The sequence below is a fragment of the Melopsittacus undulatus genome, chromosome 1 (genome assembly GCF_012275295.1).
Source record: "Melopsittacus undulatus isolate bMelUnd1 chromosome 1, bMelUnd1.mat.Z, whole genome shotgun sequence".
Taxonomy (NCBI): Eukaryota; Metazoa; Chordata; class Aves; order Psittaciformes; family Psittaculidae; genus Melopsittacus; species Melopsittacus undulatus.
In genome coordinates, this window is record NC_047527.1 from 38,934,931 (window position 1) to 38,950,793 (window position 15,863).

At 38.2% G+C, this 15,863-nt stretch overlaps 1 protein-coding gene across 1 annotated transcript; it reads right to left on the reverse strand.

The window, feature by feature from the left end:
* Positions 1–190: 190 nt before the first annotated feature.
* Positions 191–14,545, reverse strand: UBXN2B (UBX domain protein 2B). The gene is made up of 9 exons (XM_005152526.4): positions 14,409–14,545; positions 13,196–13,296; positions 10,550–10,621; positions 8,895–9,054; positions 7,771–7,848; positions 6,396–6,505; positions 5,820–5,957; positions 3,941–4,102; positions 191–1,829 (listed from the first exon to the last, which is right to left on the reverse strand). Exons 1-9 carry the CDS (start codon positions 14,529–14,531, stop codon positions 1,667–1,669), a joined length of 1,107 nt encoding a protein of 368 aa, XP_005152583.2. The 5' UTR covers positions 14,532–14,545; the 3' UTR covers positions 191–1,666.
* Positions 14,546–15,863: the final 1,318 nt, after the last annotated feature.

Consider the following 15,863-nt stretch of genomic DNA (forward strand, 5'->3'; position numbering starts at 1 on the left):
CAAACCACAGACTGCCCAAGACTGATACCACAATACTGACTTTGCCCTTGCATTCACAGAGAACTGTTAGTGTATAAAATACAGGCAAAGTAAACGTCCATTCCGTTCAGGCTTAAATATCTTGCATGCAATACAATCATATCTTCAACACTATATAAAATGGGAAGAAAAGAGTAAGTGTTGCCCATAGTATTTTTAGCTTAAAGCTTTAATTATTTAGTACATGAAAAGAATTATTAAAATCATGCAGATATGCAGATTACAAAACAAAATACTTCAAATACAATTACATGTTTAAAATTTACTCTTTCAAAGATCTACTTTGAGGTAAAAATGTAAATTAACCAAATATACTGAGCAATTATAAGCTTAGCATAAATAAATATTTTCAGAATAAAATAATTAATGAAAACAGCATTTTTAACACATACATTGTACAAGAGATACAGCCATTTACCCTCCTTCAGTGAGATCCACTCATCTGATATAAAGCCACGAACGCTATAAAACTGCATACTACTAAAGAACAGCGGCCAGTTTGCCCACAGAGTAAGACTCCTACCTGCATACTGCAGTGCAGGACCATGTTATTTGAAAAAATATAGCATTTCAAAGATTAAAAGGTTTAATTATGCAGCTTCCAAAAAAGTATAGTGAAAGCCATACAACCAAACCCCCACTGAATATTAAAAAAATGCCTCTGGCCAGAAGTCCAAATATAATGACCTGAAATTCAGGTCAAAAATACATGACCAATTAACACATCTACTTTTGTGTATGCAAATGACAGCACAAAGAAGTTCTGTGTGCACCTGGGTGGTTTTTATCACTTGGGGTTATTTAAGTAACCATTTATGTAGCTGCATATTCAGGTTCAAAGTGCCCATAGGCCTACTCTCATGAAATCTGAATCACAGCATTTCTCCAGTGGTGAAATGGGATACACCACTGTCATCTGGTGTATCCCACTTTCTAACCTCAAGAAGAAAAAAAGTCATACCTATTTTCACCACAAGTAGAACAACTAGAATACAAATGCGAGCAATCTATTACAGTCTGCAATAGCTGAGGTTTGCATCTCCTGAACTGATTCACTCATATGCTACAGAGGAAATTACATAAAAACTAGAATATAAATATTATACTGCACCATGAAACAATACAAACAGAATCTACAAAAATTATATTAGAGCATTAATTATTTCTCCACCTATTAAATAGAACACTTTAGTATTAATACAGCTTGGAAGGTAAACATCACCCACAGGCTAAGTCTTCAAATGGCTGTTTGTCAATGCAGCATAATACATTCCCATAGTGCAAATCTTACCAACTGTATTAAGGATAATGGCCCCTTCAGAAAAATGCTTCTCCCCACCCCCAAAATAGTGGAAGAGTCATAAAGTCATCTCTCATTTCACATTTAGTACAAGATGTGGTTTGAAACATACTAACAAAGGGAAGCTTAATTTTAACACTAAAAAAAGATGAACAATACTGAGAAATTAAAGTTAGATATGTTATCACTTGAAGACATGAAACCCAAAAAAAGCTGATCCATGGAAGAAGGTATAAGAAAACATTGATCTTTCCTTTTCTTTATCTGTTGGAAACATTGTACGACAATACAGCATGCTCCCCCCCTACTGCACCAACAACTGTACGATTACTTTAATTGCTGAAGAATCACAGTGTTAAGTATATCTGCTTCTTGTAGTGTCAGGCTTTCATCTGTTAGCTCTTTATTTGGAAAGGTAGTCACAAGAACAAAATCTGTTGTTGCAAAAGCTGGACGGGACTGGATAATGAAATCTCGAATATGCTTAATCCTGTGGAAAGGATACGGACATGAAAACTGGGTATGATTCCACTTTGGCAGACATTTCTGAACATTAAGATGATCAGAGAAGACAAAACCTTCTAATAGACTATTTGATATGTCCTACTGATTTTACATTTACATTTGATACAGGTTGCAGCCTAGAATTTTTTGCTTCTTTCATGAAAAAATGAAAAATGAAAATGAATGTTGCTTTTTCTCAAATAACAAATAAAACTTGTAACATAGAAGTATATTGCAAACTGACAGTTAACATAGAAAGTCAAGTAATTTCAACACCAGCTGTCAAAAATTCCACTCTCAATTAGTATCATTCAAAAAGGCTAAATTATTAATGGGAAGAGGAATCTTACATGGTGAAGGATGAGAAAGCAGCGAGGACCTATTAATGCACTTTAGTAGTAAGGAGTTTCCCCTATTTTAACTCTGCACCAAACTTCTGAACAATAGTTCATAAAACAATCACATCAACAGTATAACAAGAGTAGTTTTGTTTTATAAGACATGAATGAGAAATAAGATTTTAGAGATAAATGGAAATTTGAGGTTTTTCTCCTAAACCAGTAAGCTGAGAATAAATCTTTTAAGATTTATTGTAACTAGTAGGTAGGGAGATATACTGTAGCCAAAGAAATAGGCACTTCAACTTCCTATCAGTCTTCAAGGCTTATGACACAAGCAATGTATTTTAGTAGCTGATTTTCATCATGCATATGGCAAGGATAAAAAGATTCACATCCAAGCTTCTGTCAACCCACTCTTGGTTACAGATGTTACTGAGAAGTTTGCCACTTCTACCCTTTCACACAGACAGAAGAAAACATGTCAGTAAGCCCTACTGCTTCTCTAAGTTGTTTCTCCAGCAGGTGCTATGAAGAAAGGGTCTGGGCCTGTACTATCAGCATACAGTATCAGGTATATATGTATATATATGTGCCAAATATGAAAAACTATTGCAGTAGCTTCCTCCCTATTGGCATCTCTGCTAAAATTGCCTCATTTTAGGTGGTCTGTGTATGTTTGTCAGGTGAGGAAAGCTGTATATTGGCTCTTCCCTTATCATGAGCCAGAAAGACAAAAAGGGAAACAGGTCGACTCTCCATGTATCCATATTAACATGGAACTGGGTCCATAAGACCACCTCCATTGCAGGATTCACGCTGTATTCTAACACAGTGGTGCAGGTGCAGATTTCGGATCAGGGCTGGCTTGAACATGCTTGCTGTGAAGCATGGGTGGAACTACTGCCCAAATCTCTGCCCTCTGCCCAAAGTTCTCTCGACCATGCAGTGCAAAGCAGAGCTTTGCAGAACCTTGCTCTAACACAACCTTTGAGAACTAAATGGGGTTGGCCAACACCATTTGTGGCAATGTGCCAACAGTGTCAATAAAACTGATGGCACGCTCTAATCAACAACTTACTAACAGATCTAAAAATCCACCAGGTTCAAATGCTGCCAATTCCTAGGAGATGACCATCCAAAATAAAAGTTGGTTCTCAGTGTCCTGTCCAGCCCTCATGCCAGAATTGTAAATGAGCACGTTATGTCCATATACCCTTCTATCTATGAGCTGCAGCCTACACATGTAACTTATGTCATGTTCAGTCAGAGTCAAAGAGGTAGAAAGCTGGAGCTCCTGATTATGAGCCACAGGATTTCTCTGCCTGTAGACTGGACTATCTTCCAATTGAGACTATACTCCATACCTTGCAATAAAGTACTTTCACAGTGTCAGAGTCAGCCACATGCTCCTCCCAGGAAGGGCCCAGGGCTGGGATGACATACATAGTGAGGCTGTTCAGATTTTAGTCACCCTGAGAACAGTTATGGCTGATACTATGTCCTTACAGATCACAGGACATAACTGTTCATAAAAATCTGACTTTGCAGTTACCAAATAACTTGTGTTTTCAAAGTATGGAATTTTGCTTTGACAGCAATTTAGCAGTACATTTATGTTATCAAAACAAACCAGAGATATACATTTCAGTGGAGCAGTATTTTCTTCTGTTTATTTTGCAGATATTCATTTAACAACAAAACACACAGACTTACGAAAATAGTCACGGTTACCTGCATTGATGCAGAATCAATTTACCTGTGTGTCTGGTTAAATCTTTGTATTAATCGGCTTCCATCTGCTAATCTAATCTGAATTTTAGTTGATGGCATGGAATCATCAATCAGAACAGGGGCATCAAGAATGGACTTTTCCTCCTCCTCCGGTGAAGAAGGTGTGCTGACTATTTCAGGGGTAAGGCTAAATGATTGGGAAAAACAAAATAAAACACAACACAACAAACCAGATATTATTAATGGAGTCAAACCAGAACTGAGTAATGCTTCAGCTGTCTTTGTCACTGAAGGATTACTACACATAGCTAGTACAAATGAGCAATGAATATCCTCTCAAAGTTATCTGAACCAAGTATAAACACTGCTTTTCTAATAGACACACAAATAATGCTTTTGTAGTTTCTTGTCAATGATTGCAAGATTTTATATTTATTTTTCTCATAACCATGCATATCATTACATCTTCTTTATTTTAAATAGGTAATCAAGTACAAACGAAACTATCTTTGTTTATGCTTACAGAGCTTGAAATGACAATCTCTGATAGCAAGACTTCTATACTGCACCACTTGGCATACTAAAAAATAATCATGGACAATTACATTGTACTTAACTAACCCAAACCACTTTAGTAATTGCTTTTAGTATCACTACTCTATGATTCTGGACATCCCCCACTCTTTCCGAGCACAAATGGTATTAACAGGTAATTGGTATCACCAAAAAGTAAGTGTGGAATTTTTTTACATTTAGTATAAAACCAATATAAATCTGTTTGGAGATAAAGAGATTTGGCTACTCCTTTCATTGCTCACATATCTGAGACTTCATCAGCTACTGAACCAAAAATGACACAAAACAGGTGTGCACACTTTGTTACATTGAAACCTCCTCTATTCCTGTTTTCTTTAATAATCTGAGCAAGTGCTCAGGTGGAAGAGCTTATATGCAACTGTTCCCTACATCATCCCTATCAGCGCTTACCACCTTCTCAGTTTTACTGATTATTTGCAGAAGTGCATGAGTAATACCCTTTTTTGGCAACCAAAAGTATCACATGAATAAATGCAGGTAGTATTTACAATTCAACAGCTAGTACTAAGTCAGCTGAAAAAGACATTTTAAAGCCTATAATCATTATGTGAAAAAAGCTTACGATTGGCAGAGTTGAGGTTAAGCTACAGTTTACTCTTACTGACCAATTTAAGATGAACAGAGATGCACTTCTGGACAAAGCAGCCTGAACTGTTCAGTCACAGGAATGACTTCTGGCACATTACGTTATCAGTTTAATTGAAGTAATATACATTAGGAGTTTTTGCAGCATCCTTTGAAATTTCAATCAAATCTTTGTAAAACCTGAGAGATTTTGATACAATTTACTTGCAAATTTATTTTGGATCAAATAAAAAAAAAAGTAGTTTATCAAATTATTTTTTTCTTAAATCTAAGAGACTTGCCTTGTATACTGAGTGACATTTACAAGCCTGTATTTTAGGACACTATTTCTGGTGCTTTGTTCCAGAAAAAAAAAATAGGAGTTAGTCCCCTACAAAAATACTTTATATCCGCACTGTCAAACATCAGTCATTATTGCTGCAATGGCCTCTCCGCATATATATAGGCAAAATCATATGCAAGAACAGGCAGATAAATGCCACAATCACAACAAAGTAGAAAGCATCTATCAAATCTATGAACAGTTTCAACAGAGGACTAAGATTTATATACAAATTCCACGATTACTGTGTGACTCTGAAATCAGGGCTGAGACTTGTGGCACAAAATAATTTTATATCGTGTTTGTGATCTGATTAGTTTCTCTAACAGTCTTCTAATAGATTAAATCCAGCTTTTGAAACAGCATACGAACACAGAACAGAAAACCCAGTGGTTTTTACCTTCCAAGCTTTTGCCCTTCACCACTGAAAGCTTTAAATCGTAGTCTAGGCTTCACATATTCCTGCTCTTGGTGGTCTTCCATATCCAAATTAACCTGGCCACCATGAACAAGTCGCTGCAGTTCCACAGGAATTTCCCTTCATTACAAAAACAAAAGTTTCCCAATTACATTCTGAACAGAAATGGCAAACTTTACACAGTACAATGAGTTGATACTATTAGTAACTTTACTTCAAAAATCATAGACCTCCAATTGGTTTATGAATTGATTTCATTCTAAGGGAAGAAAAACATATCAGCAAGCTGACAGTCAAACCTAGAACATACAGTCAAAATCTAGAATGTGCTACCTAAACATGCAAAACTAAAAGTAACATTCAGAGTTAAATCACCAGAAGGAAGCAAAGATTGCTGAAATTTTAAATGCCCCATGCATCTGATGACACAGAATATATTTTATGGGTGCAGGCAGAAAAGAAGTTTGGAGCTTTTAATAACTATAAACATGTGGAGAAGGCATTTTTTCTCACTTTACTTGAAAAATATGACTAAAAAAAGTTGCCATTTTAGCTTACCCTCTTTTAACAGACTCAAGAAATTGAGCATTTGTTGGGTCTGAATAGGATCTCAACTCGCCATCATCTAAACTGAAGCCATTCCTCCATAGTTTCAGCAAAATTTGAACCTGTGAAGCAAAAGCAGTGAAACAAAAAAAGGTGGAGACAGACAAATACAGTATTTTAACTTAACAGATTTTGTAGCAGACCACAAACAAGATGACAAAATAACAGAGCACTGCACTGTAACTATCATTGTTAGAATCCTTCAAAAAAAAGCAGACCACTTCCCCACTTGGGGAAAAGAATCTCTTAATCTGTTGCCCATGACATAACAGATCATGCAGTGACTGTGCAGTGATTTTCAGTGTTCCAATTACTTTCAAAACAAGTGAAAATTTCTTGTTGATAAATTAATAAATCAAACCACAAAGCTACAAATTACTGCTGATATATCAGTTACAGTGAAAATTACTCATTCCTCAAATTGTTACAAGGTAAGCTCCAATACAGTTGGTTCAAACACTGAGAATCCTGCAAACCAGCCTCCTTCGTTGCCTTCTTACTTTGCTGCATGTCTGTATGTCCAGCCAGAGCCTTTCACCTTCAGAGCCTACACCTCTCTTCCCTGCAGCTGCCTTGCAGTCCAACACAACTAGGCTTTCCTAGCCAGTAAAACAGACCTTCCCTTAAAAAACTATCCCTGCCCCAGGTATTGTAACTCAACTGGAATGGGCTTCTGGCTTTATACAACTGGCTATTACTTAGAAGGATTAGTTAAGCTCCTGGTGTGGCGTGAAAACACCCCCCAGCCTAAACTACATCCTCTGGCCTTATTCGTGTCTTGGTTTTGTTTCTAGGTAAGCTTAACATTTGTTCTAGCCATTCATACAAATGGCAAAGTGTAGACAAATTTGTTTTTACCCACCCTCTCCATCACTTCCTCCTTTTTAAGCGAGAGTAAAGAAAGGCCAGGCAGTTTTCAAAAGGCCTCTAACCTGCTGCTTCACCATTCCTAGAACCAATCTATGCCTCCAGTTTGAGACTGGCTACTTCGCAAGCCAAAGAAAAAATTCGTAACCTAAGCAAATTAAAATGTTAGCATAGCTAAGAGAATGCAGAACAAGAGTTGAAGGAAGTATCGGAAATGAATGTCTGTTAAGAGCTCCAAAGTAATTTATGTCAGAAAATTCCATAATGGATGCCTTAGGGATTTCCAATGAACATCTGTCCCCTGTGGACACTTTAACAATTTCCACTTAACACTTATCTAATATTTAGATATTAATTTTTCCTCATAGACACTTACAGTAATGCTAGCATTTCAAGCTGTAAACATGATTAAGCAGACATCTGTTGGAGATTGTTTCCTGCTATTCAGAATTTTACTTACATCTTGATTTTCTCCATATATGTATTCTGAGTGCTTTTGTGATGAGTCACCCAATCTATATCCACCACCAGAAAACGACTGGAAAAAAATATACAAAAATGCTATTGAAATAAATATGTGAAAGAGTTTATTAAAATTCTTACCTAGGTACAAAAAAACCAAAACAAACAAACATCACTAAGCTTGCTTCTGTGATAAAAAGCACTGTTCTAACCTGTATATCTTCTGTGTGGAAAATTGTATCTAGTAACCATAATCAGGCTAAGCAGGCTGTGTGTGTGATGTATTTTGTGATGTATTTCAGTTTCTGATCTGCATGCTTTTTCAAACATTAGAATCACAGAACAGCTTGGGTTGGAAGGGACTTTTAAAGGTCAGCTAGTCCAACCTCCCTGCAATGAGCAGGGACATCAACTAGATTACATTGCTCAGAGCTCGTTCAACCAGATTGAATGATTCCATTCAGACTGAATGCTCTCTAGGCACCTTGTTCCAGTGTTCCACCATCTTCATAATAAAATATACTTTCCTTATATCTAGCCTGAATATACACTGGACCTTGTACTTGGCTTTGTTAAACCTCAGGAGGTTCACATGGGCCCGCTTCTTCAGCTTGTCCATATCCCTCTGGATAGCATCCTGTCCCTCAGGTGTGTCAACCACACCACTCAGTTTGGTCTCATCTGTGAACCTGCACTCAATCACACTATGTTGCTGATGAAGGTATTACACAGTACTGGTGACTCCTGAGGGACACCACTCCTCACCGAACTCCATCTGGACACTGAGCCACTGACCACTATCTTTAGTAGTAATTCAGCAGATAAGAGATTTAGAAATGTTAATTTGGGAGTTGCAGTTTCGGACTTTTATTGAATCAATTTTACTTAAAAATAAAGCAAATCATTACAGTTTAGGTCAACTTCTAATTTCCCCTGGAATTGTGTGGTTCCTCCCCACTTTATTTTCTAGAGTAAGCTACTTGAGCTCAGATAATACACAACTGTGTTGATCAAATCCTCTGCTATTTGCAGACCACAAAAAGGTGTATTTGGTCTCATGTGGTTAAATGAGATTAAGAGAGATGAATGTAAAAAGAGATCGAAATATCTTTTAACTTTTACCTTAGCTTTACTTAAATCACCAGATGCTCTTGAGGCTTCATCTAATGGGACAGCTCCATGTTCTTTTGCTTCCTTGAAGAGTTCAGCAACAATTTTGCTTGGATTATTAGAAGCCCCAGAAATATGTAATCCTCTATATTCTGAGTCACCTGAATAAAATCTTTAGAATAGTGATATTCATAAGCAACAATACTTTAAATGGCAAGCACAATTTTCCTCTTCCCACCAAAAGAAAATAATAAATGAACAAAGACCCAAATGTGGCCCAAAACCTTTTTATTCTGATAACAGAAATGTTCCACTTGGTTCCACCTTTCCCAGCAATCCAAGCAACATTGCTCCAAAAATATTTCAGTAACTACCATGGTGCCTTCTGGAGGACATCTCCAGAGGTCAGGGGCCACGTGAACATAGCCCTGATGCAGCTGTGACTTTATACACCTCATGTATGTGGATATCACCTGTTCCCAGAAAGACCAATTCCCTCAGGGGTGTCCCTCTGCATGGGACTGAGCATGTTTAGAATACAGGCTAAAAACTTGGCAGAACAAGCACGAAACTGTTGAAAAACTTGAACAGTGCCATGATTTGATCTTTTTATTTAAAGATATAGTAGGCTTCCACTCCTGACAGTATCACAAATAGGAAGGTTTTAATAAATTTAATTAACCTTTCAAGGCATCTTATCTGCAGAAACTGCTGCAAAAGCCAATATGTGTTCTTTTCTTCAACACAGCCCCATCTCTAGCTCTTGAAGATGAAAAGTTAAGCTAAAAATAATGGTGTTCAAAACTGTATCTGTGCGGTTACAAAAATCAAGATATCCCTTCAGGATTACCTTGAGAAGGTCACTATAAATTTCTTAATACCAATGGAACAGATGCTGTAAAAAATCTGCATAAAAATACAAAACCTGGGAAACCTGAGTGCTTTGTCTTTGATTAGAAGAAACATTAATAACTAATAAAGTAAGTGCCTGCTACTTTCCTTTTTCACTTAACCATTTGGGACAAAGCAAATCAACTATATATGTAAAACTGTCTCTCAGGCAAACAATTTCAAAATGCTGTTGATTCCACCATATTTTACAATTATCCAAACCCAGTAGTGAGTATGAAGGTACCATATGAAGGAACAACCATAATGCTCTTATGATCAAACATAACTACCAATTCCTTAGTATCATCTCTCCTTTGAACATAAATCTCTATTATCCAATTGCCATTTATATGGAAAATATTAGATTTAAAAGAATTACAGTGGTAAGATAATGAAACAATTAGAATTTGTACTCAAGAAAGGAAGTACTCAAATATTTGAGTAATGGATACACAGAACAATTCAGGATATTTGAAAAAATGCAAAAAAGCTTTTGAGCTCAAGTGTAAGTTACAACCTTCACATCCATACAATCATGTGTTAAGGCACCTACACGTCTTAGATCACTACAGATGGATTCTGCTGAACACAGTTTCACTACAGCAGTGCTAACACTTACTCCAGTAAGGCACATAGCATGTCTGTAGTTACTAGCTCTTCGCAGGATAGACTTAGCTCACTTGTGTTTTGAAAAACAGGAGGGAGTAAAGTGTGAATGTCACAAAAAACCCCAGTTATGTTCATGACTGTTAAATTATTTGCTGTTTGAAAAATACCTTTGGTTTTCTTTGTCATCGCTCATGCTTCTTTCTGGTTTCCTCAGTCTTCTAAGAGAATCAATTTTAAGACTGCCAAGAGAATGAAAGAAAACATTTGAAGACAGCTGATAGATGAAGTACTTGGTGAAATGCATGTAACTTCTAAAACTACTTCTTTTTCAAAAAAACCCCTAAGAGTATCAAGTTGTTGAGGCTTTTTTTTTTTGTCCCCACCATACTTTATTTTTCTCCAAAGTACACAGAATCATAGAATAGTTAGGGTTGGAAAGGACCTTAAGATCATCTAGTTCCAACCCCCCTGCCATGGGCAGGGACACCTCACACTAAACCATGTCACCCATAGCCATGAACGCTTCTCAGTGAATAAGCAGGAAAGAGCACATGTATGGCAGAGTAATTTTGCAATTAACAGCTGAATTAGATGATCATTGTAGGTCCCTTCTAACTGAACTATCCTCTTCAAGCATAGATTATGCTGAATTCTACTTTACAACACTGGTGGTCCCACAGATAACAAAGGTAATATGCAAGCCGAACACCTGTTTCAGAATCCAGCTTACCAGAAATAACTACACTTCAAATTGTTTCCACATTTTAGCTTTGTTTTGTCAAGAGTTCAGTTGCCTAATGAAGTCAACACTGGCTTTCCTTGAGGTCCTGGAGTCTCTGTTTATGAGGATCCTAAAAAACTAAGAAGCAGTCATTCTTACTTCTATTTCATACAATTTTAAAAATACCTTTAGTGGCAACACTGCAAAGACTTTCAGAAGATGATCAAAATGCAGAATCACATTCTGTTTTATGATAGGAACAAACCAGTAAACTACCACAGGACAAGCCAGGGTTGTTAGCTTGCAAAATTCCAGCAACAGCTGTACAGATATTTGCTCTTATGCTGCAGTATTTGATTCATTAATGCAAGATATTTATGTGGTAGCTGACTACCTGGGGATAAGAACATACATACAATCTGCTACATAAGTAATGGCAGATCAGTAGTTCACATTCAGTCAATCAGTCTGATTACCACTCCTTTGATTTCAAAGTGTAGCAGAGGAGTCCATTGCTTTTTTAAGTATCAGTGTTGATAAAACAATGTAATTCTATATCCAAATGAAGGATCTGCTTCTTATGAATTTCTCAGAAGAAAAAATGTATTGCTATGGACTTGGGTCACAGGCACTAGAAATGCTTTAATCTCCTCTATTTTCTTCCTTTGTTGCATTGTAGGTGTTGTGGAGCAAATACTGCATTTTTGTGCCAATGGTCTCAAGTTTCTCAAAGGAGATTATACAACATGACAGTATATATAATATGTTATTTGTTCCAGTAGGGCCCAGAGACATTCTTTTACACCTGCAGTTCTGGAAGGCACTGAGTAGATCAAGAGCAGCACTATATTTCCTTGCAATTAATATGCTGCTCATCTAGGAGCAAACTGAAGTCTATAGGAAAAAAAAAAAACAAAACCAAAAAAACCTCACTTTGGATACCATGCAAATAGCAGCCATCTCTTCCTTTTCAGTCACAGTCCAGCATGACTGCCAATAAAGACCTGTCTGCCAACAAATATCACACTGAAATATCTGAGATACCATACTGCAGCTTTTCCTTCAGTTGGAGTAGGAGGTTGTAACTTCATAATATGTATCGGTAAATGGAGCCCTTGGCTTTATTTGTCTTTAAACCGTGTTCAGTGTAGCTGAGTAGTCAACGTAGGTGCTTCCACCAAAACAAACAGAAAAACTAACCCCAGAAAATATTATTTTCCAAGTGTCACATGATGTACTAAAATCCCTCTTCCTGAGGTTTGCATTTCTAAATGCGCTTGAAGCATGGCTCTGGTGACTAAGATCTTTTCTGCTGCTTAACCTCCTTTAAAACAGAGATCCACCTTGGCAGCAGTGATTGAAAGACAAGCCAAATACAAGACTTGTTACAGCATCACTGACATTTATGATGTAAAAGCTTGCCTTCTTTAGAACTATTTAAATAGAAACCAAACACTGGCAAGATTTCTTTACAAAAATTTAAAGCTACAGTAAATCTTCAAATGCTGTGTGAACTGCAAACACTGCAGCCCACCAGAAAAAGTTGGATTTATACATAAAAACATGTCTTACCTTACACCTTTGTCTGCCAAACTCAGACAAATTCATTTATCTCACCCCACAGGAGCCTACTAATGAATCTACTAATAATTTTTCATGTATTTGTCTCACCAGTTACTTATATAAGTAAAATGCTCAAAGCAGCTGCCTTCTCAAGTTCCACACAAGCTACTGATTTGCTGAGTTTTGAAGCAGCAAAGAACTGCAGTATTTTTTTCTGAGATAACAAATTTCCAAATTCTATCTGCGTGAAAAAAGACCAACACTGCATTTCACTTATATCATCTTCTCTTACCTGAAGTGGGTTTAAAGTATTTTGGAATACCACATAGCACAAAGGTTCCTAAATAAATATAATTTTAAAACCAGTCTGAGAAGACCCAGACTATGCATTTTTACAGGGCTTCATAATTCTGGATTAAGAACGACTGTAGGTGGCTTTTTATACAATGAAGAGATCAAGTATGACAAAGTTTTGTGAGCTAAAACAGTACCTATTACACATATTTCTGAACTACAAAGCATGTCTTACCTCTGTGATGCTTTTGTGTTACTGATCTTTGTAGATGTTGGTTTGTCAGGACACAATGCCTGCCTTTTAGCTTCATCTTCATATAACTCTGCCAAAGCCAACTGTAGGAAACAGAACTCTTTTTAGAAGTCTAACAGTAGAACTACAAGAGCAGACATAAGACAAAAACTAACGCAAAATATGCACAGCAGCAGCAAATTAGGCACAACAACATAAGAAATCCCAACTACTTCTCTAAATTGAACTTCCTTTTTGCTTTATGAAAAAAACCCTACACAATGCTTAATGTAGTTGTGACTTGGAACTTGTACTTTGCTGTCACTCACACTGCTTCACTAGTTACATTCCACCTTTATTAGATTCAAAATTGCAAGAGTATATGCACACGTACATTAAGGATCATCTCATTAATGTTAATAAATTCAAACTTGTACTGGAATTAAGAACCAATTGTGGTTTGCTGGCTTGAAGAAAGGTGTTCCAGCCCTCTGATACCTTCATTGCCTCCTCTGGATTCACTTGAGCAGGTCCATGTCCTTTGGGCAGCCCCAGAGCTGAAAACTACATCCATCTTTCCCTGTTAATTATGTACACTTAAATAAAATAGTTGTAGTTTCAGTTACCAAAACTTTCACCTGTTTTCCTAATAGTTGCTAAAGTATTTTGAACCTTCATACACTCTGAAAATCACACACAAAATAGGAATACTGCTAAAAGTATCTGCAATTAAGTATTTAAGTACCAATGCAGAGTTATGCTGAACTCCTGAAACTTTCCCCACGTAAACCTGGGAAAAGATCACATCCGTAGTCTTACACCACGTCTGTGGTGACAGACATTTTCCTGTAGGAAAAGACATTCCTACCAGTCAGGAAATACAACGGCAGCAAACCAATTTCGAACACAGTTAAAACCTAGCTACTTAAGCGCCAGGAGAGCCCTTCCAGAGTCCTGAAGAGCTGACTGCTACACACGCTGCCCAGTCACCTAAAGCGCCTATTCCTCTTTCAGAGACATTCTTCCCTTCCCAGATTCAAAAAGGGAAAGAAAAAGCGAGTAAAGGAGGCCCAGTCATGCCGGGCTGTGTCGGGACAGCCCCGACCGGTAACGAGAACCACCGCACCACACGCCCCCCGTGAGCGGCGGCCTGAGAAAAGGCCAGGAGCGCCCCCCAGGGGACACGGGAGCGGGACCCCCGTCTCCACCCGCCTACCTGCAGATCCCGTGCGCTGGGCGGGCGGCCGCTGCTCCGAGGCTGCCGATCCCTCCGAACGCCACGGGCCACAGAGGATACATCCCCTTCCTCCTGCACAGGACCTGCCCCCCCATCCGCCATCTTCGGAGGGCGGTGGCAGGCGAGGGGCGGGGCGGGGCCAGCGCCGCCAGGCACTTCCGCCTCCCGGGGGGGGGGCCGGGCCGGTGTAGCTCCGCCCACCGCGCTGTTTCCATGGGGACGGCAGGCGCTGCCGCCATCGAGAGCGCTGATCTTATCGGCCGCGCGTGTCGGTTCGTCCGTCTGTCTGTCTGCCCCAGCACAGAGGGAGTGTGTGTGTGCACGCACGTCCCCTGATCTAGCTGATGAAGAGCAAGTTACCGTTAAAAGTAGGTATTTTCAGTTTCCCAAAAATAATTATAAGATAAAGAAAAAAGAAGAGAATTAAAGAAATTCTAAAAATAAATTCTCGGCAAACATGATATCTACCATTCGGATCATAGGGCAAGACATTACGACAACCAGGCTGACTGCAAACACTATGTTTTTGATATAAAACAAGGGTCTTTATATTTGTAACAGAAAAGAAATATCGACAATACTACAAAGAGGAATCAATAGATCAGTTTCCAATTTGCTATTTCATCAAAACATGGATCTGTAATATCTACACACAAATAAATCGTTGCCCTCAGAGAGCTGACTGGCACTTACAATGTTTTGTAGTGTGAACTAGTGAATATGCAAGTGATTACAGCCACCAGTTGGCTGGTTGGGATTTCATCTGGAATTGTGACTGATAGCTAAAATCACTAATTGTTGGACACTCACATATAATGCTCAATTGCCCCCAGCTGAATCAGGCAGGGACTGGTGGCTGTGACCTGACTACTGAGCTGAAACACTGTGAAGCTGCAGCTGGAAGTACCAGCTAACTGTCCTCAGTTGTTTCTAGTGCCATTCAACTCAAACAGACACTACTTTCTAATTAATCCCTCTAGACCCTGTTGACAGTACCAATCAGAAATGCTGGGAATGGTGACTAATGGAGATGGGGTCACATAGGACCTTTTAAGCCACAGTATTAAACCGTGTGCTTATGTTTGTGCCTTCATAGTCAGACCAATCCTCATCAAGCACATGGACAGAATGACCTGTTCTAGTCCATAAACAACAGGGAAAACAGCATGGTCTGGTACCCAAATCCATCTCAAGGGTCAACGCTGTCTGCTCTACACAGGTGGCAATATTTTTCTGATGGAGGGTATAGATATGAATGACTGGGGTTTTTTTGCATAACTTTGGTGTTTGATGAAGATGAATAACATCAGTGAGGAGATATATCTATATATTATATGTATAGTTAATATATATATTGCATATATAGTACATTTTGTGTAGGCCTCACATTCTGAACTTTATATGCTGATCATGTATGCTTGCAAAGAACTCTTA